A 26,196-nucleotide genomic window follows, 5' to 3' on the forward strand; every position below is an offset into this window, starting at 1 on the left:
TTTGTCTAGATAAGATGTCGGTTCCAAAGTAATAATGGTAATTCACAATGTATTTGAAATACTTTCATAATCCGGGGACGAGATACGAGTATAGTTTGTAGCTTTCTAATAGAGCCCGAAGGCTAATCCTATTGTCTATTGTTAAGTAAAACCGCTCGTGCCACGTGCCACAACCGCCTGCATAAAAAATCGGTACTTCGGTTACTGAGTGCCGGCGAGTCGAACGCTACAGAACCAGTCTAAAATGTGTCATCGAGATGCGTAACAAAGGCGCGTTATCGGAGAGCGCACCTACACTGGTTTTTTGAGCGTTGGACTAGCCCGCGCTCAGGTGCCAAATAGAATAATTAGGACCCTTTTTTGCAGGCAAGTAGCACGTGCGGTTTTACTGAACAATAGACAATAGGATAAGCCTTCGGGCTCTACTAGAAAGCTACAAACTATATAAGTACTTGGTATTGATATAGTACCTGTCTGTGAACATTTAAAATAATGTACGTTGCTGATTTAGTGGCCTGGGCAAGTGATGAAATAATAGGAAATACCTGTAAGTTAGGGGCAAGTAGGAGGGGGAAGCTAGGTTTACAGCATGTTATCGCCAGGAGTCTAGGCCGGCGGCGTGGAGGGCGCGGAGTCGGGCGCGCGCGCGCCGCGCTCGCCGGCCTGCCGGCAGAACGGGCACTGGCCCTTCGTCACCAGCAGCACCTCATAGTCCTCTAGGTAGAACAACTGCAAGCGAATGATTATGCTATCACTAAACATCATCATCTTCCTCGCGTTGTCCCGGCATTTTGCCACGGCTCATGGGAGCCTGGGGTCCGCTTGGCAACTAATCCCAGTTATTGGCGTGGGCACTAGTTTTTACGAAAGCGACTGCCATCTGACCTTCCAACCCAGAGGGTAAACTAGGCCCGTATTGGGATTAGTCCGATTTCCTCACGATGTTTTCCTTCACCGAAAAGCGACTGGTAAATATCAAATGATATTTCGTACATAAGTTCCGAAAAACTCATTGGTACGAGCCGGGGTTCGAACCCGCGACCTCCGGATTGCAAGTCGCACGCTCTTACCGCTAGGCCACCAGCGCTTCTTCTATCACTAAACATACGAACACAATATTAACTTTTTCGTTAATTACATTTTTGTTACAAGTTTTAATCATCGACTTTTCTTTCAACAGCCATCTAATTCATCACTACATAGTATAAAACAAAGTCGCTTCCCGCTGTCTGTCTGTATGTATGCTTAGTTAGATCTTAAAACTACGCAACGGATTTTGATGCGGTTTTTTTTAAATAGATAGAGTGATACAAGAGGAAGGTTTATGTATAAGTTGTTAACCCGTGCGAAGCCGGGGCGGGTCGCTAGTGTTCTATATTCTAATCCCACCAAAAACATAAATGTGAAAGAATGCCAAGTTCGTAAACAGTTTCGCTAATAAGCATAAGTATGCCGAATGACAAGTGATCTTAAAATGGCTTGCGAATGACTTCTAGGTCTAACTAAACTCTAAACAATAAAGCCTTTGCTACACGGTCGCCGACAAGCCTACTAACCGTCTGACCTTGGTCAGTTTTGGTCAAATTTTGTTGGAAACAACTGTCTACACGGTCCGGGACGGACCAAGGCCACGCGGTCTGGGGGCTTGTCGGCGACCGTGTAGCAAGGGCTTAATAGTATGAACTAACCGAGCCGCAGTACGGGCACGGTATGACAGGTAGCTCAGGCAGCATGTTGCGGTAGAGTAGCGGCGGCGGCAGGCCCGCGCCCGCGCCCGCGCCGGCCCGCACCACCACCACGCTCGCCGGGCTGAGCCGTACAAGTGCACTGCGGGAGCACACCACCGGCCCGCCCTCTTCTTCCTGCGACACACAAAGTGTACGATGTTTGGAAGCAGATCTTGCAGATAACACAGAATAGTACATTGTTGCCGAGGGATGGAAAGACAGACATTTTCTGACGAGGTACCTAAATAAACGTCCGAGTGAGAAAATGCCTCTTTCGGCCGACTTATACTTAGGGCTTGGCGAATGTGGCATAAGTTATGTACTTGTTCGTTCCGCCTAGTTGCGCGCACCGCGCCCCCGGCAGGGGCACAGCGGACAAAAATGGAATTTGTATCAGTTATTTTACTCCCTTCTTTTGTTTATAAAAAGTAATCTATATTCAATTAACTCCAAAAATCGATTGTTCTGACCTCATCGAACTTGTCAAGAAACGGGTCGTACTCGTCGACGTCGTGGTTTATCCGGAGCACGTCGGCGCCGCCCGTGTCCTCTCGCGCGTCGGTATCGGGCAGCGACGTGCGCTCTATTAGCTCCAGAGCCTCTTCATACGATATGCCTTCCGCGGGCACGAACTGCACCAAGGGCAGTACATCTACAAACACAAGGTTCATTCATTCCATGTGCATGATGTGAGAACTTTCTGATTCAGGAAATATTGTATTATGACTTAAGAGACGCAGCAAGCTTGGCCGAATTTCAGCACCTTCCCTTAGATGTATACAGAGTTTCGTTCTCATTTATAAGTACGGGTTGGATTAGGTATAATTAAACTTTTCACAATGACATGAGGTGTAATTCGTTGTTACAGTTCCAGCTTATAAAACAAACGAAATAGAGCAAAAACAAGTTTTGTATGAAAAACTTATTCGCTGTATTTTTTGACTATGGTATCTGAAGCTACATAAACTAATTATATACTCTATCCTTTTGTATGTCAAAAGAACAATCTAGCTAGTCGTTTTAATATGAAAGCGTAACTACGTTTGTGTGGAGAACCGAGCTTGCTTCGTTTCTTTCTATTCCATGTATTTGACAATAATAAACTGATTACAGTGACTAAACACAGACATCACATAGGATGAAACTCGATGGATACGCTCGTATTAGCGGCTTAAATCCCCCTGCGAGTTGAAGGTACTCTGGCTTGTCTACACAGTGACCCATTATGGGCGAATAAAATGCCCGATTATTGGCGATTGTGTAGACTGTGTAGATCATCGGCACGCATTTCTTTGGTGTACCAACAATTCACCGATTGTTCACGATTACAGGCAATGATGGCCACTTACATACGCTTATGCTCCCTACACAATCGGGCATGCCTGTACTCGCCAATCTTGGGGCATTGTGTAGACGAGCCTGCGGGCCACAGAACACGCGCTCCGACACGGCGTTAGGGCTGCAAATGGTGTAAATAATGCTAACCATGCGAAGGCAGCGAATAGGCAGGTGTGTGTTTGCAGTGGAGACAGCGCGGCGCGGGCGTGGGCGCGGCGTGGCGGCGGCAGCGCCAGCACAGCGGCGCCACGTCGTCGTCCTGCCGGTCCGCCGACCCGCCCGCTCGGCTCTTCAGTATCAACAGCTCTACGCTCTCCTGCACAACAATCGCAGTAATGCTGTCATGTTTCAAAGGCAATCTTACTCACTCGACTCACCCTACCGCATGTTGTTCCATATATGGCCGTTGTAAATTCTACTCTATTGACAGCTATCCAAGTTCAAATTTAAACAAATAACTTTGAAGGTCATTATTAGTTTCTCTATTTAATATTTAAAAGTGAATTCAATAACTATTAATTCATAGTTGTTCTAACGGAGTGACGACAGAATGTATGGCATGACTAGGCGTACCCACAATACAGGCCTTAGTGAGCTTCTCCTGAGGCTTAGTCAATTTGTGTACCTAATAACGTTCTGTAATATTTAATCATTTAAAATCGGTGCAAAATATAACTACATTTTTAAAAATACCAAAGATCAATTGAATGTGTAAGATGTGCAAATTCTAATAAGACAATTAAATTTCGAGTTTAGAATTTGAGATGATTCTAAACGAGATGCCGATAGCGATGAGAGCCGTACAGGGCTCCGTAAATCATAAGGTTACTTTGATTGTCAAAAGTTGAACCATGACTAATCAGTGACAACAAAACATACTTCGGTACAGCGCGCAGTACAGCGCCGTCTGATTCGGCTGTCAGACTAGAGGGGGCACAAGACTTTGTTCACGGAACACTTATTTGCTTAAACTTTACCTCTCAAAATATAACAATCTGGGGGCACGGTAGTGCCCCCGCCAAGACGAGCAAAGCGAAGCGCAAGGGCACTACCTACCTTTTCTCGAAGCGCTTCGTCGTTTTTTTGAACCCTCATAACTTGGGTTTGGATTATACCAGATAAACAAAATTCTCGGGATATGATGTCAATAGTGGACTTATTAAACATAAAAAAATTCAATTGCATAGCTCTTATACTTAAGATTTTATTCATATCTAAAAAAACCCAATTTCGTCACAGACTCACTCACTCACTGTTGATCATCAAAACCTCTAGGGTACTTCCTGAAGTCCTAGGAAGCTGAAATTTGGTATGTAAGATAGTATTAGTACACAAACAACAAAATAATTCAAAAACTTGAAATTTTTTGCCCCTAAGGGGGGAAAAAGGGGGGTGGAATTTTGTATGGGAAATCAATAACCGCTGAACCGATTTAGTTGAAATTTGGTATGTAGATAGTTTTTGTAATGGGGAATGGCATTGAATAGTTTTCAACCCCAAAATCACCCCGTAAGGGTGAAAATGGGGTGAAAAAGGGCGTTAGGGGAAAAGGTGGGTTGAAGTTTGTATGGGGAATCAGTAAAAAGCACATTATATAAAAGATGCCCCGAGGTACGTATTTCAGGATTTTTAATAGTACCTTAAATCACACGTGCAACCGTTTAAATTAGGGGATGGAAGCAACTTACAAAAAGAAGTGAAATCCCACCAAAAACATTTTCATGTAAAATGTTGCCAAGACGAAACCATAAGGCTCGCACTGACAAAAAGTTATCAGATCTCTTGTAGAGCCAAGCTTCTAACTCTACAAGCCCTAACTTCACAAACTCTACACCTTAGTCAAAATATGTGGCTTGGCCGTTTCGTTACTCCAAGAACAATTGTATTATAAAAAATAATGAATAGTGAATACATTTTTCACCTTACGTCCATGTGACAGTAGCGAAACGGTCAAGCCACATATTTTGACTAAGGTGTAGAGTTTGTGAAGTTAGGGCTTGTAGAGTTAGAAGCTTGGCTCTACAAGAGATCTGATAACTTTTTGTCAGTGCGAGCCTTATGGTTTCGTCTTGGCAACATTTTACATGAAAATGTTTTTGGTGGGATCAATCATTCTTAAAAATATACGTAACGCTCTACGTACACTTGCTGGGTATATTCAACTGTGCTATTACTTCGGTATCTGCGATTCAAAATCCCATCACCTAATAATAATCTGTCAACATGTCGCCAAACAGATGGCGCGCCATGTGAGCGAGAGTTAGCAGTGCTTGAACTCTCAACATGTATAGGTATCAATATTGTTTTAGGTTAGAGGTATGAAGAAAGCTGTCGACCTCGAATACTTAGCTAAGGTATATATTTTTTACTTATGCAAAAAGGTAAGCAATGTACGATAAAAATTAAGAAAAAAGTGCAGCAAACCAAACAAACAAAGGTTTATTTTATTTTGGTGCCTTTTTTCGGTGGGAATGAAACAATGATCGTGAGCCGTGACTTGCCATTTTGAATTAGAAAAAAGTATACAAAACACCGTTTAACAAAGATAAGAATTAGTAAATTTGTATGAGATAAAACCGGGCAGCAATAGATAGATCTTTTAAGGAACAATGTAAATAAATATAAAAAAAACTAAGGCACTCATAACAATAGCATAAATAACTTACTTGAAATTTTTGTGGTATTTGCAGAGCCAAGATCTTGTCCAACATTTGCCGAGCGAGCGAATGGGCGTTGAGGGTCTTCGCTTGCTTAGCGAGACATAAATATAAACAGCTGGTTCCATTAAGGAAAATATCAAACAGTCACTTTTGTGTATAGTTAGTAATATGTATTAATAGGGCTACTGTGTTCGTATGATAATTATGGCAGGCAGTGTATATCTTTAATTAAAATAGTTATATCCTAGTATGGTATCAGCTTAAGAGTAATTCCGTACCTGGCTAGAAACTAGAATTGTCAGGAGGAAAACTAGAAACTGCAGTCGATGACATGACGATTAAGAGATGAAATTCCCAAATTATCGAAGTAAGGTAACTAATAGGGCTACTGTACAAGTGAATCGCATGTTATACATAAAACGTCGTCATTATAAGCTTTTGTCCATATATGTGATAGAATGAATGTGGGAAGGTGATTTATAGCCTGACCAGTAATATATGATAATTGTCAAGAGGGCGCTGTTATTCTCACGTATAGGGTGACAATTCAGTGTAGTATGAAAAAATTAGTTCCAGTGAAATTCCGCAACATGGCGCACCCTCAATAGATCCTGGTTCACCTATAATTTCGGATACAACATAGAGACGCCGGGCGGTGGCTGGTCGGCGACGAACGCGAGCACCATGCGGGCCGCGTTGAGCAGCGCGTCGGGCTGGCTCAGCGAGAACGGCTCGTGCACGCAGCGGTGCACCGCCTCGTACGCGTGGTACACGCGCGCCAGCCGCCAGTTGTGAGAGTACTCGCGCATGCTGCGCTCCCGCTCCCTGTCAACAGGTTTATCATCGTTACCGGCTCCGTTAATCACGCAGTGCGCCGCAACGTACAAATGACCAACTCTATCCATATCAATATATCACTCTATTCTATTCTAATTAAGCAATAGTCTAATGAGCGAGAAAGAGAACGTGTCATACGGGCTACTGCGTCGCCGAAGCGCTCCTCGGCCACGGCGTGGTTCACTGCGATGTAGCTGCCGTGTACCTGCCGTGCGCGGCGCCGGCGGTCTCGAGGCACTGCGCAGCCAGCAGGTGGTGCAGGTAGCCCGCGTCGCCGAAGCGCTCCTTGGCGACAGCGCGGTTCACTGTGATGTATCTACTGTACGTGTGTGTACCTGCCGTGCGCGGCGCCGGCGGTCTCGAGGCACTGCGCAGCCAGCAGGTGGTGCAGGTAGCCCGCGTCGCCGAAGCACTCCTCGGCCACGGCGCGGTTCACTGCGATGTAGCTACTGTACGTGTGTGTACCTGCCGTGCGCGGCGCCGGCGGTCTCGAGGCACTGCGCAGCCAGCAGGTGGTGCAGGTAGCCCGCGTCGCCGAAGCGCTCCTCGGCGACGGCGCGGTTCACTGCGATGTATCTACTGTACGTGTGTGTACCTGCCGTGCGCGGCGCCGGCGGTCTCGAGGCACTGCGCAGCCAGCAGGTGGTGCAGGTAGCCCGCGTCGCCGAAGCGCTCCTCGGCGACGGCGCGGTTCACTGCGATGTATCTACTGTACGTGTGTGTACCTGCCGTGCGCGGCGCCAGCGGTCTCGAGGCACTGCGCAGCCAGCAGGTGGTGCAGGTAGCCCGCGTCGCCGAAGCGCTCCTCGGCGACGGCGCGGTTCACTGCGATGTATCTACTGTACGTGTGTGTACCTGCCGTGCGCGGCGCCGGCGGTCTCGAGGCACTGCGCAGCCAGCAGGCGGTGCAGGTAGCCCGCGTCGCCGAAGCGCTCCTCGGCCACGGCGTTGTTCACCAGTATGGAGAACACCCGTCGCGCCGTGTCCAGTTCGCCGCCCATGTGGTACGCTGGACAAAAAAAAGCGGCCAAGTGCGAGTCGGACTCGCCCATGAAGGGTTCCGCATTTAGGCGATTTATGACGTATAAAAAAAAACTACTTACTAGATCTCGTTGAAACCAATTTTCGGTGGAAGTTTACATGGTAATGTATATCATATATTTTTTTTAGTTTTATCATTCTCTTATTTTAGAAGTTACAGGGGGGGGACACACATTTTACCACTTTGGAAGTGTCTCTCGCGCAAACTATTCAGTTTAGAAAAAAATGATATTAGAAACCTCAATATCATTTTTGAAGACCTATCAACAGATACCCCACACGTATGGGTTTGATGAAAAAAAAATTTTTGAATTTCAGTTCGAAGTATGGGGAACCCCAAAAATTTATTATTTTTTTTCTATTTTTGTCTGAAAATCTTAATGCGGTTCACAGAATACATCTACTTACCAAGTTTCAACAGTATAGTTCTTATAGTTTTGGAGAAAAGTGGCTGTGACATACGGACGGACAGACAGACGGACAGACGGACAGACAGACAGACAGACATGACGAATCTATAAGGGTTCCGTTTTTTGCCATTTGGCTACGGAACCCTAAAAACACAATAGGATATTTTCCTAGTAATCAAATCAGTTTCTTTTTTAGAACTGTCAAAACGATTTGCTAATATGGAATTTATATGAAACATTACACTGTGACGTCACAGTCAACTCAGATGCATGGTAAAAAGTGAACAAAAGAGTATGGCGAGGTTGACATTTTAGACTTTTAGTAGTATGAGGGATCGTTCACGTTCGTTATGTTCACTAAGATGAAATCGGTAACTATAGGTCATATGTTAGAACATCGACTTCGGTTTGATCCATACTAAAAGCAGAGGTAAACAGATACAAGTAGAAAAATTGTCAATGGTAAGATTACACGTACCCTTACCGTTCACTATCCACAGTTGAGGCTAAACTACAACGACTCCAGAGGCTGGCCTGTATGGCGACAACGGGCTGCATGAGGACAACACCAACCGCGGCCCTGGAAGCCTTACTGGGCCTGCCGCCGCTGCACCTCTTTATACAACAGGAAGCGCTAGCTGCGGCGGTACGTCTTAAAAAATCTAATCTCTGGAGACCGCCTAGGGTGCCACACACCGAAATCCTCTACGAGGCCATAGGTAGGGAACCGCTCATAGAAGCGGTGACTGACAGGATACCCAAGCAGTTCGTCTTCGACAAGAAATACAAAATACAATTACATGAAGAACCCCATGAAGGACTCAACCCAAGGGAGCTGAGAATCTTCACGGACGGATCAAAGACAAGGTCAGGCACTGGCGCTGGGGTTTTCTCAGAGGACCTAAACATACACATCTCAACACCACTTGGTGCCCATAACACAGTCTTCCAGGCGGAATGTATGGGCATCATAATGGCAGCACACGCAATCGTCTCAAGGGAAGTATTGGACTACCCCATCCGCATACTCTCTGATAGTCGATCAGTACTGCAAGCTCTACAAAGTTATACTCTCACTTCAGGGCTAATTTACGAATGCCACAAAGCTCTGTCAGAGGTATGTACCACTAATGGCGTAACTCTGCAGTGGATCAAAGGACACAGCAACTCACGAGGTAACGATGCAGCCGACATCCTGGCGAGAGGTGGCTCGGAACTGAAGGTGGCAGGACCTGAGCCAATTATACCTCTGCCATTTGCCTGGCTCCGGAACATGCTGCGTCATAACACCAAGGTAAAACACCAACAATACTGGTCTAACCTAGGCACCTGCAGGCAGGCGAAGGAAGCCCTCCCGACACTCAACCCCAATCTGTCACGGAGGCTGCGACAGCTAGAGACCACAGCTCCGGCTTATAGCTGGGGCCATAACCGGCCACGCCTCATTTAACAAACACCTACTAACCCTACGTGTTACAGATAGCCCCCTCTGCAGGGCGTGCATGGAGGCAGAGGAGACAGCCGCCCACGTCATTCTCGAATGCCCAGGGGTGGCAGAATACCGGGCACAACACCTCGGCTCACCGGGGTCGCTCCCAGAAGTCGTCGGCAACGTCAAGGGTCTGCTAGGCTTCCTGGTAGAGCTGGGTTGGCAGGAATAGGCCGCCAACCCATCACGCAAAATAGGCGCAATAATATGACGTCGAGTTGCGGAAACCAAGCCCGCGAATACCTATAACCTATAACCTATACACGTACCCTTCTGCGCCTCAACGAACTTGTTCTCGCGCGCCATGCGGTGCGCGTGCGGCAGGAACACGTCGCGGCGGCACTCCGCGTGCTCGCGCGCGAGCGCGAACGCGCGCGGCCACTCGCCCGCCGCTACCGCCAGCTGCGCCACTTTCCTGCCGCAGATCAACACGTTATCATAACCCAGGATACACATCCAAGTTACAACCCGTCTAAGAAACGTCGGCGGCGTATTCCATAGAGTATACGGCGGTGGATCACTTCTAGAAAACGTAATTGGATACAAAAACTCAAATAGTCAAAACGCATATACTGTCATCTCTCCGGCGATATCAAGATGCACCTAAACGTAACGCGTTACAGTCCAGTATGTCTTTAATCGCTAAGGACCTAGCGATTAAAGCGATTAAAGTGGCTCAAACCATTATCTGTGTAGGTCCTCGCATTTAGATTCCTAGTGGTATGTAGGTCAAGGATCGCAGAATCTCTTACTTTACAGCTTAAATTACTATGTACCTATAGTATTTTTCAACCTCGATATACTGGGTGACAGATGTCATCTCTATATATAAATTTTTTATTATAACCTAAAAATACCAAAGGTCGCATGAATTCAGATGACATCAGTCAGCGTACTCATCGGTGGCATGAATGCCAAGGATGGCAGTCTACAATACACCTAAACCTCTAGCAATAGAATATAAATAGCAGTGGACATGCCTGTAGTCGCCGAGACGCTGGTAGACGTCGGCCGCGGCTGCGGGCTCACCAGCCGTAGCCAGGGCTTCCGCGACGTATCGCAGGGAGTCGCTTGAGCCTTTGTCCAACTTGCGTGCTAGCTCTATCAACCTACAACGAATAGGTCAAATTAGTTTAAATTGAAGCTGTGGTCTGTATTGGGTATTTGGCACGACTCAGGGTTTTTGATCATTTCCTTCTTCTTGACCGCTCACTTCTTGGACCTTGGTATTCAGTTGATGAAGTACATAACATTCCATAGAGTATTTTTCTGTGTTCCTCTTAAAACTCTGTAAAAGCAGTGCATATCTCAGGCGTCCAATGATGGTCCCTATGATAGTTCATTTTTATATAGAGTAGCTGTCACGTAAAATGTTTGTAGACTTTTTTTGAAATTTATCACACTAAATTTATTTGGAAATGTAATACTTAAGTAACGAAAATATGGTAAAACATATTTCTTCAATTATTTTTCTTAGTGAATTCCAATGAATAGAGTATTGAAGGAACTGTCATAGAGAGCATCATGACACTCGAGTATATATTAACGTACATGTCCCTGCGGCCGCTCTCGGCCATGAGCTGCGCGGCGCGGCGCACGTCTCCGGCCGCGAGGTACATCTCGGCGGCGGCGCGCGGCTCGTTCACGTGCCGCGCCCACTCGGCGCGCCGCCGCGCCAGCGCCGCGCCGCCCTCGCCCTCGCCCACGAACTCCTGCACACAGAACAATAGGGATGATGACACATGTTGAATTTTATAACAAAATCTAGTAAAATAGATAGCAAACGAGCAATTTATCACAATAATGTGGATATTAAAATAAAATATTGAAAAATTACAAAATTACAGGACCTAAAAGTTTCAAAATTTAAGTTTTTTTTAACTTCCAAAAACGATAAAAGTAAGGGTTCCTTACATTTCATCCAAAAAATTATTGTATAGCAACTATATACATAAACGCAATATTTCACCGACAAAAACGCAATTTTCTTGTTTTGTCCATGCTACAAGATGGGCGATGACGTCACGGCCTCTGGCCGTTTTGTATAGGGCGTTTCGCGAGTGAAGTGCGACTGTCGGACTTTGACTACAATTTCTGACTTTTGTGTTACTTTAATGCAATGGGTCCCATATAGACATTTGATCCTAAAAACAAACCCGATCGATTGATACCATAAAAAAAAATTAGTCATGTAGCCTATTGAGGCCTGGCCCCGTAGCCAACATGCCAATCGCTAACGCTCCGTAGCGAACGAAACGCACTGTCACACTAAAATATGGAAGAGTGATACCGAAACACAAAGCGATTCGATGGCGAAGCGATAGCGATTGTCACCTTGGCTAGGCCGCCTGTGCACACGGGATGCGTGTGCGTAGACGACACAGATCCTTATGAGATAAGGCCCACAGTTAGCACGACGTGTGCGTACACAGTTCCAACATTATAGCGCACGCGCACGTGCACGTCTATGCACACGCAGCCAGGCATTTACTTCCACAGAACTAAAGCCTGACAAGATTATATTTGGGCTTCGACGTTGCGGATTTTCAGTGGTAAAGTCAATACGGGTAAGTGTGGCTGCGAGATAAGTGTAAGTGTAATAACTGGACTTCATACCTAATCATACCCAATGTAAAAGCTAGACACATTTACCCAGCAACCACGTATTGACGTTGACACTCATCGAATGTCACCGATGTAAACAACAATAGATTTTGCAGTATTACTTCAATGTTCTAGCACATAATTATTGTAAATCATAGAGTAACTTATGCCGCTATAGAGGCAGATAACGAAATTAAAAACTTTGTGCTTCGCGTTAGGCCCTCAGTATGTGCTGGTGGCACTCTCTACGCTGAGTTTTACGTAATATTCCTTATTATCAACGATTTACCATAAAAATGCCAAATAAAAAATAATTATATAGAATACAATTGAAATGGGCCGATGATATAACCGGTAGGTACTGACATTTGATTTGACTTGACGTGCGCACATTATTGTGTAAGCTGTTTGTGGCGACACTATTGTGGCTGCTTAGTTTCCGCGACAGTGACGGCGAGCTTCTCACCCGCCCCAAACGGCAATGAGCTGAGACCGTGTGTGTATAGTACGGCTCTTCTGAGGTGAACTTTTCGCTTCGAACCTTAATCTTTCAAACAAAGGCCATTGTCTCTATTATCGCAAAACCGCTTGCTCCCGACTTAGCACGTGCCAGTACAACATTCATATTGAAAAACAACCGGTATCGTCATAGTATTAAGGTTCAAATTTAATGTCACTGATATTCTAAATATTACGTTTTGGTAGTGTAGGACGATAAACCGCCCCGAAGCGATACGGCGCTCATATTATTTTGATACTTAGTGTGGTTCGAACCTTACGAAGCGAAAAGTTCACCTCAGAAGAGCCATACTATACCTGGGCCTTGTTGAACATGCGCAGGTCAACGTAGAGGTCTAGCGCGCGGTCGTCGCGGCCCGCGCCTCGGAACGCGCGCGCCGCGTCGCCGTAGTGGCCGCGGTACGCCAGCACCTCGCCCGAGACCACGGCGCGTTTCTCGCCCGCCTCGAACCGCTCCTACGACACGAAATAAGTAACAGAGTGAAGTTTTAAGGTCAATAAAATCCTATTAAAAAATAGGGCCTTAAATTTGACAGTTGATATAGATGTCGCTGTACGGCCCCATTTATTATGTTTCAGTTACCACCAAATATGTGGCGTCGTATGGTAAACGTCCCGGTGAACGACATGCTAATGCCCAATAGTAGACACCCAGTTGTCACCGCTATTGCTATCGACTGAAGTATAAAGATGACATGACGAGCACCCTGACGTTTACCTTATGTTGCCATCAAACTTGGGGGCATATTTTCTTAAGCTTTACACTCCCTCTACAATCTACAACTGTTTGATTACCTGTAAATGATCGATGAGCGAGAGAAAGATGAGGTTCTCGCTGCGCTGGAAGGCCTTGCGGGCGACCTCGAACGCCAGTTCTTCGAGCGCAGCTTCGCCGAGCCGCTCCCAGTCCAGTGGCGTGACGCCAAGACACGCCACTGCGTACGCCTCGCTGTTACATGCCAAGACACTTTAGTTAGGTATACTCTAACTAGTCAAATATTATAAGTTTCTTCTATGGTAAGTATATTGACGAGCAGAGTCGGGTGAGGAGTTAGTGGAAGTGAAACACCTTATGTGTGATAGTATAAGAACATTCTGAACGTTTATTCTCTAAATGCCTATTGTTTTATACACGTTAGGTTGCGCTGACACAAGCAATATGCGTTTATGTCGCAGTAAACCAAAGCGTTACTGCTAAACACTAAAAGTGGACATTTACCACATTACACCTCCCCCGAAAGTTCCTCTCACCGCCGGGGTGGCAGAAGAAAAAATTTAAACGCATGTTACTTGCTTACAATTTTTTCTGAAATTAATAAAAAAAAAATATTAACAAATTATATAGGTATAATGCAAGCAATCTTTATTTAGCTAGGTTCTTATGTGTCGTAAGTGTCGTAGTCCTATTAAGGAAAAGAAAAAAAATCGTTGTGCTAATAAGAAAATATCATCACTTAAAATGTTGTCATCTCTCAAACGTTAAAATATTAATTTACTTCCTTTTCTCATGAAATATAAATCTCCTTCTTTAAAAACATTTACCTACTCTTCATCTTTAAAACATTTACTATTCAACTTTAAAACATTTAGAAACAATTGGTATTCAACTTTAAAATATTCACTCTCGCTGTTTATAGTTACGGTATCTCCCATAATTCTGATAATAAAATAAACTAATGCCGTATTAAATGTTAAGCCTTTCACGGACACCTATAAGGTCGACTATGATCAAGGACATAACTGGGTTGCGCCTCTGTGCGCACCCTTCACCTATCAATGCTATCCATAGCAATTCTTCAATAAACACCTAGGGCATGGTCACCCTTTATCAACTCTATAAAATGGCATATCAGGCCAGGCTGTACGGCTCTGCCTGTACCTAGAGACACAAATACATTAAGACAATAAGTCTCCTACAACTTTCACGGAGGATACTGTATATCACACTATGATCAAGTACGAAGGACTAGTGCTCTAGCTATAAGGTCACATTTTATAAATAAATGTGTCTAAACTCCTTAAATCTTTCAAACTTGTACCGTACTGTAAGCTTTCTATAAAATAAACATTAGTATTTAACTTCCAAAATTAAAAAAAATGATGTAATAAATCAAACTTTCGCTGTATATCAGGTGATCAGTCCGACACGTAGCTAAAGTATCAATCATTACTAAGAAACAATAAAATAATTTTATTGAATTGAGTTGTTAATTATTTAATCGTTATGCGATGTATCAAATTTCATTCATCGCTTATTAAAATATTCTAACTCGCGGCAAAGTCTCGCGGCCTAGTTAAGTTTTCTGTCGACGTGCGCACAATGTATGGCACGCGCTGCAAATTGCAACATACATGATTGAGGACACTATTCGACACTTTTAATTTTTATATTATATTATGACTTCTTATGAAAATTATTTATGCTCGAAACGAAATTGAGTTTAGCGACAACCTTTAATAATTATGAATGATTTAAATATGACTGCTACTGAATTGGAAAAAAAATGCTGGCTTTTAGAGAAAATTAATTAAAATCATAAATTACATGTAGGATTTACATCCTATTGCTGCGTGGCTGGCCGTCCTCGGCTTCGTCTTCGTTCGGTCCGGTGCGAGTTCGCGTCCGGCATTCTTGCTGCTGCTGGCGTGGCCTGGCGAGCTTCACGCTTCGTATGGCTGGCTCTGCTTACGACGATGTTAGTGGGCCGGGATAACCCTGGACTCCTCTTGAAATGGGCCGGGATAACCCTGGACACCTCTTGATTTGCGAGCCGGGATAACCCTGGACAACGCTCTTCTCTCTTCCTTCTTCGTCTCTTCTTAATTTCTTTTCTTAACGCGGTTTCCGCTTTTTGATGTTGGTTGGTTCTTCTCAGGTTGTTTCTTGATTCTTGATAAGCTGGTTGGTTCTGACTGCGTGGATTGGTGTTGAAAAAGTGGTTCTTCTTTTTTTTTTCTTGCTTGATTTTTCCTTCTTTCTTGAGTGTTAGTTCCTTGTTGGTTCACTGGTCTGGATCGCCATCAGATATTATAAGTTTCTTCTATGGTAAGTATATTGACGAGCAGAGTCGGGTGAGGAGTTAGTGGAAGTGAAACACCTTATGTGTGATAGTATAAGAACATTCTGAACGTTTATTCTCTAAATGCCTATTGTTTTATACACGTTAGGTTGCGCTGACACAAGCAATATGCGTTTATGTCGCAGTAAACCAAAGCGTTACTGCTAAACACTAAAAGTGGACATTTACCACATTACACTAGGAAGAGAACTTAGAAAGTTGTCCCATTATCTCTATCTCTTTCAGCCAGGCCCGCGGCCGCAATTCACACTTGCAAATATGGCTTAGCTTTAAGTATAGCCTGACCAAATTCTATGTATGGCCTTCGCCAAATTTATTTTACTGGCAAGTAGGTAGTAGGTACTCTTTACACGAAGAAAACGTTTCCCAAATTTTGCGATATTACCACAAAAGAATTGTATACAATAAAATTGTGACATCAAAAAAAGGATGTATGATTGCGTAGCGTAGCCTTCCAAAAAACAACTTTTTGAAAATGGTTGTTGTCATGACTGGTACTAAAAATTTAATTAACTATACATGACGTATAGATGATTTCAGGAGAGCTGGCAGGAACGGATTGAACGTAATTTATGTCACTTGTCATTGTGTGAGTGTAATTTGTAATACTTAAAGGACCTCCTAATATTGTGTAATCATCTACTTATACATATTTTTTACAGCACCCCTAGCACATGATTGTCGCGCCAAGCACAGCCGGGATAGCACATGATTTGCACGACAGTATCTCGCGGCGATATAGACTACCCGTCTTTTTTTTACTGTGTAAATAAAAGAGGGACGGGTAGTCTATCTCGCCGCGAGATACTGTCGCGCCAATCATGTGCTAGCCCGGCTGTTCTCGAGAGAAAAAGAGAAGCTATTTTTATTAGGATGGAGCAGGTAAAATATATGACTGTGGTTAATGTTTCAAATACTATGAGATGCGTTTGTAGCGTTTTCGTTTCGTTTATAACCTGTTTTCACAGTGACCCGTCATCTAGAAAATTACGAAGAATGATATGAAATTTACTTGAACATTTTCTGCTGCACGTACTGATGAACAGCGTGCGACAGAGGCACGTTAATTGTTTGCATCGAGTTTGACTGGAGGCAGAACACTCGACCACCCTGCAAAGACAAATAACATGTTTAAATTTAAATAATTTAAATAGTTACAGAATATTGATCACCTACGCGACACTTATGTAGGGCCGGTGGCACAAGCCCGTAATAGTTCGTTAAAATTTGATTGAAAGGAAATATCGCATATTTAAGCCAGCCTAATTTAAAGTTAATCAGTTTGCCGATTTCACGTGGTGTCAATAGTTCTAAACTCTCAGGGAATTATGAGCGTTCAAAGAGACGTCAGGTTCAGGGACAGAACTCGAATGGTTGCCAAATAACAGTTCTCCGCCAGCAGCCCGCCACAGCACAGGATAGCGACACGGCCGACACGTCAGCGCTGTGTTACCTGGAAGCCAACCACGGAGCCGAGCAGCGGCTGCGTGGCGGGGGGGAAGTGCGCGGCCTTGACGGCCAGCAGCCCGCCACAGGATAGCGACACGGCCGACACGTCAGCGCTGTGTTACCTGGAAGCCGACCACGGAGCCGAGCAGCGGCTGCGTGGCGGGGGGGAAGTGCGCGGCCTTGACGGCCAGCAGCCCGCCACAGGATAGCGACACGGCCGACACGTCAGCGCTGTGTTACCTGGAAGCCGACCACGGAGCCGAGCAGCGGCTGCGTGGCGGGGGGGAAGTGCGCGGCCTTGACGGCCAGCAGCCCGCCACAGGATAGCGACACGGCCGACACGTCAGCGCTGTGTTACCTGGAAGCCGACCACGGAGCCGAGCAGCGGCTGCGTGGCGGGGGGGAAGTGCGCGGCCTTGACGGCCAGCAGCCCGCCACAGGATAGCGACACGGCCGACACGTCAGCGCTGTGTTACCTGGAAGCCGACCACGGAGCCGAGCAGCGGCTGCGTGGCGGGGGGGAAGTGCGCGGCCTTGACGGCCAGCAGCCCGCCACAGGATAGCGACACGGCCGACACGTCAGCGCTGTGTTACCTGGAAGCCGACCACGGAACCGAGCAGCGGCTGCGTGGCGGGGGGGAAGTGCGCGGCCTTGACGGCCAGCAGCCCGCCACAGGATAGCGACACGGCCGACACGTCAGCGCTGTGTTACCTGGAAGCCGACCACGGAGCCGAGCAGCGGCTGCGTGGCGGGGGGGAAGTGCGCGGCCTTGACGGTCAGCAGCCCGCCACAGGATAGCGACACGGCCGACACGTCAGCGCTGTGTTACCTGGAAGCCGACCACGGAGCCGAGCAGCGGCTGCGTGGCGGGGGGGAAGTGCGCGGCCTTGACGGCCAGCAGCCCGCCACAGGATAGCGACACGGCCGACACGTCAGCGCTGTGTTACCTGGAAGCCGACCACGGAACCGAGCAGCGGCTGCGTGGCGGGGGGGAAGTGCGCGGCCTTGACGGCCAGCAGCCCGCCACAGGATAGCGACACGGCCGACACGTCAGCGCTGTGTTACCTGGAAGCCGACCACGGAGCCGAGCAGCGGCTGCGTGGCGGGGGGGAAGTGCGCGGCCTTGACGGTCAGCAGCCCGCCACAGGATAGCGACACGGCCGACACGTCAGCGCTGTGTTACCTGGAAGCCGACCACGGAGCCGAGCAGCGGCTGCGTGGCGGGGGGGAAGTGCGCGGCCTTGACGGCCAGCAGCCCGCCACAGGATAGCGACACGGCCGACACGTCAGCGCTGTGTTACCTGGAAGCCAACCACGGAGCCGAGCAGCGGCTGCGTGGCGGGGGGGAAGTGCGCGGCCTTGACGGCCAGCAGCCCGCCACAGGATAGCGACACGGCCGACACGTCAGCGCTGTGTTACCTGGAAGCCAACCACGGAGCCGAGCAGCGGCTGCGTGGCGGGGGGGAAGTGCGCGGCCTTGACGGCCAGCAGCCCGCCACAGGATAGCGACACGGCCGACACGTCAGCGCTGTGTTACCTGGAAGCCGACCACGGAGCCGAGCAGCGGCTGCGTGGCGGGGGGGAAGTGCGCGGCCTTGACGGCCAGCAGCCCGCCACAGGATAGCGACACGGCCGACACGTCAGCGCTGTGTTACCTGGAAGCCGACCACGGAGCCGAGCAGCGGCTGCGTGGCGGGGGGGAAGTGCGCGGCCTTGACGGCCAGCAGCCCGCCACAGGATAGCGACACGGCCGACACGTCAGCGCTGTGTTACCTGGAAGCCGACCACGGAGCCGAGCAGCGGCTGCGTGGCGGGGGGGAAGTGCGCGGCCTTGACGGCCAGCAGCCCGCCACAGGATAGCGACACGGCCGACACGTCAGCGCTGTGTTACCTGGAAGCCGACCACGGAGCCGAGCAGCGGCTGCGTGGCGGGGGGGAAGTGCGCGGCCTTGACGGCCAGCAGCCCGCCACAGGATAGCGACACGGCCGACACGTCAGCGCTGTGTTACCTGGAAGCCGACCACGGAGCCGAGCAGCGGCTGCGTGGCGGGGGGGAAGTGCGCGGCCTTGACGGCCAGCAGCCCGCCACAGGATAGCGACACGGCCGACACGTCAGCGCTGTGTTACCTGGAAGCCGACCACGGAGCCGAGCAGCGGCTGCGTGGCGGGGGGGAAGTGCGCGGCCTTGACGGCCAGCAGCCCGCCACAGGATAGCGACACGGCCGACACGTCAGCGCTGTGTTACCTGGAAGCCGACCACGGAGCCGAGCAGCGGCTGCGTGGCGGGGGGGAAGTGCGCGGCCTTGACGGCCAGCAGCCCGCCACAGGATAGCGACACGGCCGACACGTCAGCGCTGTGTTACCTGGAAGCCGACCACGGAGCCGAGCAGCGGCTGCGTGGCGGGGGGGAAGTGCGCGGCCTTGACGGCCAGCAGCCCGCCGCCCGACAGCGACAGCAGCTCGTCGCACCAAGAGTTCCACGACACCGACGACACATTCTCTTCCTGAAACACAATAATAAACTTCCAAAATACTAGTTAAATGTAGACTTATACATATTCTCACTGTAACTAACGTAACCAAAATTAAGGTAAGAAAAATATGTAAACAATTCGACGCTATGTCAATTATGTATTTTTACTATTTTAGCACAATATAATTAATAAATATTTGTAGTTGCACATTACTTTGGTGGTACAGAACTGAATTCAATGATCTTCATCCTTCAGACCTGCTTGATGACCAAAATTCCAGTAAGTACGAGTATGCCAAATTTTAGCGCAGACAAGCAAATATTGCAAAATTGTTTTGCTATGATGGGCATCTTTCAACTCGTATTCACATAGAACAGATTGTAAGTTAAACAAAAGCTTGTAAAGTCTTTAAAAGGTAACAACTGTCGCAGGGCACAATAGCGTAGCATATCACTTATTTGAAGAATCATGAATCACATATTATCACAATTTATACGGCTCCACAATCTCTATTTCTAATACGGCCTCATTGGCTAGTCGGTAGTGTCCCAGCCTACGAAAATGGAGGCCCTGCTTTATTTCGAATATAATATGTTATTGTTCCTGAGTTATGTTTGTGTTCTATCTCCTTCCTTTTCATCTCTTTTCCTAGCATAGAAAATTAAAAGAGATGCAAAATGGTTGCCACCATCACTTTTAATGGTTACCAAAAGGTGAAGCTGCACGAAGTTGTTGTGTGATTCATAGGTACAGGTCGATTAGCTGACAAGAGGAAGCGGAGCGGGGCGCATTTATTTTTAAACAGGTTTGCATTTGCAGCAGTAACGCGTATTATCCGTAAATAAACATGGAAAAAATATTGATTATGTCCTTGTAAATAATCACATGCACAAATAAAAAAAAATTGCACCGTATTAATTCCGAACCTTCGCAAGCGGCATTTGTACATAAGTATTATTCAATATGTATTATGTGTGGATACAAAACTACAAGAAGCAGTTCACAGCATTTATTTCTCTCTTTATTAGAAATCTTAGTCACTCTTGCCGAAGATCCCAGCTAATGGTTCAACCAAGAGGCTCAATATGTGGCCAGGACTCAAAATGATGCGAAATATTGGCGGCGATGGACTTGCATTTTTGTCATGCAAGACTTGTCCTTTTTAAGTAAAGGGACCATATTTATAACCAAGCGAGCCATGCAGTTGTTCGCAACCCGCAGTATAAACAGGTTCGGCGTAGGTCACGTGGAGACAGCGCACGAGCACGAGCCACGACACACACTGACCGTGTACAGCAGCTCGGAGGTGGGCAGGCTGTAGACGCGCGCCACGGACGCGTCGTCGACGACCGCGAGCCGCGCGCGCGCCGCGCTCACGTCGAGGCAGCGCACGCTGCCAGGCGTCGACAGCACCAGCTTGCAACTTCCACAGCGCGGCTCCACTTGCCATATCTAAACGTGAAACAGTCAATTACTATAAAGTCACGATACAATATTCACATTTCCAGTTTGACAGACTTTCTGAGATAAGCTACTAAAAAATATTATTAAATTGAGTGTTCGTTAGTGCAACGTCGCGCTCATTGCGCCTATTATACGGTGTACGTGGTGGTCCTTCAAAGTCGGCTCTCGGATCCGTGTCAGTGTAAAAAGCCGAGGCGGGATTTGAATGATGTCATATTCCACACTTCATGGCATATATGGGCGTTACAAATAAAAAAGGAATTTTATCAATATCTCACACACAGCTTGTTTTATTTCATTCCAACATCTGTGCCCTTATTGAAAAACCCTTTATAAACTTGAATCACAAATTAGCTTACTCGGATATGTGACGTTCCAGGACGAAAGGTACCTTATAGCGGTTGGCGCTTACGCCATTACTATTGGCACTTAAGCGCCGACCGCCGTAAGGTACCTTTCGTCGTGGAATTAGAAATTTGTTCAACGTGAAACTTACTTGTCCATTTAACAGGCCCAGCAATAAGACTTCTTCAAAATACAGGGTGGTAACTTTGACGTAACGAATCGGTGATGGTACTGTCCATGTCTTTGGTATCCGCCTTCCAATAATTGATAGTTTGGTATCCTGTAGACATTTAGTACACTTAGGTAAGTATCAGAGTATCAAAGAACATTTGTAAAATGTTAATTATTGGTAATAAAGTACCTAATAAAACAACTTGCAGTGTAATTTGAAATTGTTTGTCGAGATGTTGAGTGAGAACGAAGCATATTAGCACGCACGTAATATTGCGTTTTAAAGTTCGTTTTAAAGTATAGTATAGTACAGCATTAACCATTTTATTTAATCCTAAGAAAAGTTTTAAATATTTGTTTATTATTTTATAAAGCATAAATGTTTATGGACGTGTTGACATTTTAGGATGCTCTTCACACAACCTCGTTGGCAGCTTTTGTAAAGACATTTTTAAATAACCCATTATTTTTAAAACACACCTGTCAGAGCAACAGCTCGTACATCACCCCGCGTTGCCTCTGCATTATGATAACCAGAGCTCGGCGGGGGTGAGCTATTTTCCTTATAATATGACGTAAGACATGTCAAATTATAAGGTAAATAGCTCACCCCCGCCGAGCTCTGATGTTAACATTGCTAGCATACCTGGCACAGCAACAGCGCGTCGCTGGTGGCCACCAGCAGCGAGCACTCGGTCCTCTGCGGCAGCTTCTCCTTCACGCGGTACAGCATGCCCTCCACGTCGCCCTGCTCGTACACCACGACCCGCTCCGGCAGTTGCACCTGCATTATGACAACATACCTGGCACAGCAACAGCGCGTCGCTGGTGGCCACCAGCAGCGAGCACTCGGTCCTCTGCGGCAGCTTCTCCTTCACGCGGTACAGCATGCCCTCCACGTCGCCCTGCTCGTACACGACGACCCGCTCCGGCAGTTGCACCTGCGTAATATGACAAAATATAAATTCGTATCTCTTAATTTGAACAATCTTATCCTTTGTTGTTAGCCTTTATAAAATGAAAGCCATATTTGTGTTACGAGCACACATATTTGTTCCTTTGTCTTGGGTGTTTGCTATGTATTTATATATTTGTATATTATATACATTATTGTCTGAGTACCCACAACACAAGCCTTCTTGACCCCCAATTGCGTTCTGTGGGACGCAGCCAATCTGTGTTAGAATGTCCTATAATATTATTTATTTAGTGATCTCAGGCCTCGTTCGAGCTCTAAAAATTTGGTTTTAGTGGCGCCTCCCCAGATTGGTATGCAGTAACTAATTGTCGATTGAACTAGGTTTAAGTATATTTGTTTAAGAAGATGTGAAATAGTGATATGTCTTAAATTTTTAAAGACCCATATAAGACTCCTGACACGGCTCATGAGCAGCTCTATTTGCAAATGCCATGTTAAGCGTTGATGGACTAATATCCCTAAATACTTAACGCGCGCTAACCATTGAGTCGCTCGCGGAATACACGTGAGGTCATTAGGGTTCCGTAGCCAAATGGCAAAAAACGGAACCCTTATAGATTCGTCATGTCTGTCTGTCCGTCTGTCTGTTCGTCCGTATGTCACAGCCACTTTTTTCCGAAACTATAAGAACTATACTGTTGAAACTTGGTACGTAGATGTATTCTGTGAACCGCATTAAGATTTTCATACAAAAATAGAAAAAAAAAAAAATTTTTTTGGGGTTCCCCATACTTAGAACTGAAGCTCAAAAAATTTTTTTTCATCAAACCCATACGTGTGGGGATAGATAGATGTGGGGAGAGATAGGTCTTCAAAAATGATATTGAGGTTTCTAATATCATTTTTTTCTAAACTGAATAGTTTGCGCGAGAGACACTTCCAAAGTGGTAAAATGTGTGTCGACCCCCCCCCCCCCCCTGTAACTTCTAAAATAAGAGAATGATAAAACTAAAAAAAATATATGATGTACATTACCATGCAAACTTCCACCGAAAATTGGTTTGAACGAGATCTAGTAAGTAGTTTTTTTTTATACGTCATAAATCCCCTAAATACGGAACCCTTCATGGGCGAGTCCGACTCGCACTTGTTTTTGAGATCTAGTCAGACTTCTATAGTTGTTCTAGTTAATTGTGAAAAGGATTCATCATGAAAACTTCATCAGTTCAAACACTTCAAACACGGATATCCACAAGTGGAAAGACGAAGGACTTACCGCCAAGCGATGTTTGTAAATGGCGATCTTCTGCACCCTGTCGTGGCACTTGATGCGCACCTTGGTGCCGGTGGTGAGGTGCTGTATGATCACGTCGGTCATGTTCTCGCGGTACGCGTACCGCTCGCGGTACAGCCCGTGCACTGTGCTGAACACTGTTTGGTAGCACCATAGAGTGCCATCCTGGCAACCCACTGCCTGTAAATGGTTGTATATTAAGAGGTTTAACGACCGATCAGTATGAACATATAGAGTAAAATTGTACATCTGACAGTACATGCCTGTCACTGCTGGGCTCTGTCATACATTGCAAATTACATGTGTAAAGTATGTTATAACTTTGGGTGCAATCTGAAGGATAAGAAATTGAACCCACATAATTCTGAGGCCAAATTACCAAAATACCTTAGGTACTGAAAATGAAAAGGTAAAGTTTTTTAACATGTGAATATTTGATAAATGTTTGCGTTTTATGTCTAGGCTTATCATGCCATAGAAATACAGCAATTAAAATTGGTCCTAACCGATTTTAACAGTCATAACTGTTGTTAAAAATACACAATAGAGATTGCATTATCTATGCAGAGTACCCAACTAAAATTAGACATTACTTACAAGTGTGGCAAGAGATGGTGACGGAGTGATGGACCACACCCATTCCTGCGGGGTGTTGAGTATGGGCACACCTTCTGATGTAAGCACGGCCCATCCTCCCACTCCCCCTACCAGTATTAGCTCGCCAAGCATTGACACTGATAGTGCTGCTATACCTGTTAACAATTCATCATCATTTAATTCAGTTCTAGGGAGGAATGAAGAACCAACTCAACAATTAAATATGTTTCTTTCAATGGGACACTTAAATAAGTTTCAATAACTTAAGTATTATGTTGAACTTATTAGGCTCCCCAGTAGTTTATCAACACAATAAAGTGTGAACTAAAACTGTGAAACTCTAAAAAATGTGATTAACTGAAAACACACAATGTACAAGATTATAATTTTTACCTATGTTCCTTTCTTTAAGAATTTGTTGTCCCTGTACATTATAAAAGGATAATGTTTCATTCCAATCTGAGACAATAAGACATGTTTTGGTAAAGTTTACAGCCCACACTGCAGCTTCTCTTGTTATCCTTTTTATCTCATCCCCAACCTATAACATTGGAACAAGAAATAAGTTATGTAAGTTTTGTTTTGTAAAACATTAATTTGTTAGATGAATAGATGAAGCACATCTTACTTTATCCCTTATAGAAACAGCACCAACAGCTAGCCCAACAGCTAAGTACTGCCCGTTGGGGGCCCAAGCACAGCTTGTAATGCGTCCCGTCACTCGATACTTCTGCACTGCTTTAACTTCCGCTGACCAGAATGCAAAGTCTGAGAGTGCACAGGACGCCAAATGATATGTGACAGGATTATATGCTAGACATTGAATTGCTTCACTGTGCCTGTTTAACAAGTGACATAAGCAAATTATTTAAAATTATATACTATGTTAATCCTATATACTAAACTAAATATGATTTACAATAGGATTAAAGCAAAGAGGGATTTGATTGGTGGGGTCATTGACGTATAATCAGGACGGGCACTAAAAATGGTACTAGTTCAGCCATGTCGGTGTCACTCACGAATTGGAGCCAATCGTGCAGTTTAACGTAACTAGTTGCGACCCATCGCGCGTGTGATGCGAGCTAATCAACCAATAGCGTTGTAGCAGTGTCACACCGCTGTACTAGCCCCATTCATGACCCTTTCATATTGCCCGTAAGGCCAGTCCTGAGATATACATCAATGGGTGGGGTCAGTTAAGAAGCTGACTTTAGTGGCATGTTGTAAAGCATCATTAGATTATATATTTTAAAAACTCACGAATATTTGAGCACCCCTTCCATTTTAGACGTCCATATGATTACATTTTTATCGGAACTGCCACTTGCAAATTTTTTTCCGTCGCCACAGTAAGCCACGGCGTGCACTGCGCCTTTATGGGCCTGAAGCAGTTGGACCAAAGACCCATCTCGGGGATCGTAAACCATAACTTTTTCGCCAGCACCAATTACCAGTTGAGTACCATCTGGACTATAGCATATCGTGTGGACGCTGCAAATTGACAGAAATTCGTTTATATATTATAATTATTTGCAGATAAAAACTACTTAGTAAACTAGCACCCTTTTTACCTCGAAAATTCTATTTTATCGGCTTCGTGAATTTTATTAACCCATTTCGGTACTGTCCTCATTTTTAGTTATTGTTAACACTGTAATAATCAAAAACTTTAGACATAAGAGCGATATGAATGCATTCTAATAAAATTTTCAGTAATAATTTGGTTGACAACGGACTCTACTGAAAATGTAAACAAAACGTACGCAACGCACTT

At 45.8% G+C, this 26,196-nt stretch overlaps 1 protein-coding gene across 1 annotated transcript; it reads right to left on the bottom strand.

Moving 5' to 3' along the window:
• Window positions 1–606: 606 nt before the first annotated feature.
• On the bottom strand, window positions 607–26,196 carry LOC134661817 (intraflagellar transport protein 122 homolog). Its single transcript, XM_063518011.1, has 23 exons — window positions 25,994–26,196; window positions 25,683–25,913; window positions 25,048–25,258; window positions 24,813–24,960; window positions 24,420–24,574; window positions 23,805–24,002; window positions 22,413–22,550; window positions 21,590–21,718; window positions 20,917–21,081; window positions 19,519–19,659; window positions 16,718–16,815; window positions 13,421–13,574; window positions 12,923–13,081; window positions 11,054–11,214; window positions 10,483–10,611; window positions 9,772–9,917; window positions 7,427–7,571; window positions 6,362–6,562; window positions 5,732–5,840; window positions 3,213–3,381; window positions 2,198–2,379; window positions 1,689–1,862; window positions 607–729 (listed from the first exon to the last, which is right to left on the bottom strand). Exons 1-23 carry the CDS (start codon window positions 26,053–26,055, stop codon window positions 607–609), a joined length of 3,528 nt encoding a protein of 1,175 aa, XP_063374081.1. The 5' UTR covers window positions 26,056–26,196.

This window comes from Cydia amplana, chromosome Z (assembly GCF_948474715.1).
Source record: "Cydia amplana chromosome Z, ilCydAmpl1.1, whole genome shotgun sequence".
Classification (NCBI taxonomy): Eukaryota; Metazoa; Arthropoda; class Insecta; order Lepidoptera; family Tortricidae; genus Cydia; species Cydia amplana.

What these genes read in the sequence shown, in the direction of transcription:
- LOC134661817 (XM_063518011.1), bottom strand. Translation starts at nt 26,055, where the DNA reads ATGAGGACAGTACCGAAATGGGTTAATAAAATTCACGAAGCCGATAAA. An exon ending in TTTACAAACATCGCTTGGCG is followed by an intron (nt 22,551 to 23,804) that starts GTAAGTCCTTCG and finishes CATATTACGCAG; the next exon opens with GTGCAACTGCCGGAGCGGGT. An exon ending in GAGAGCGGCCGCAGGGACAT is followed by an intron (nt 10,612 to 11,053) that starts GTACGTTAATAT and finishes TATTCGTTGTAG; the next exon opens with GTTGATAGAGCTAGCACGCA.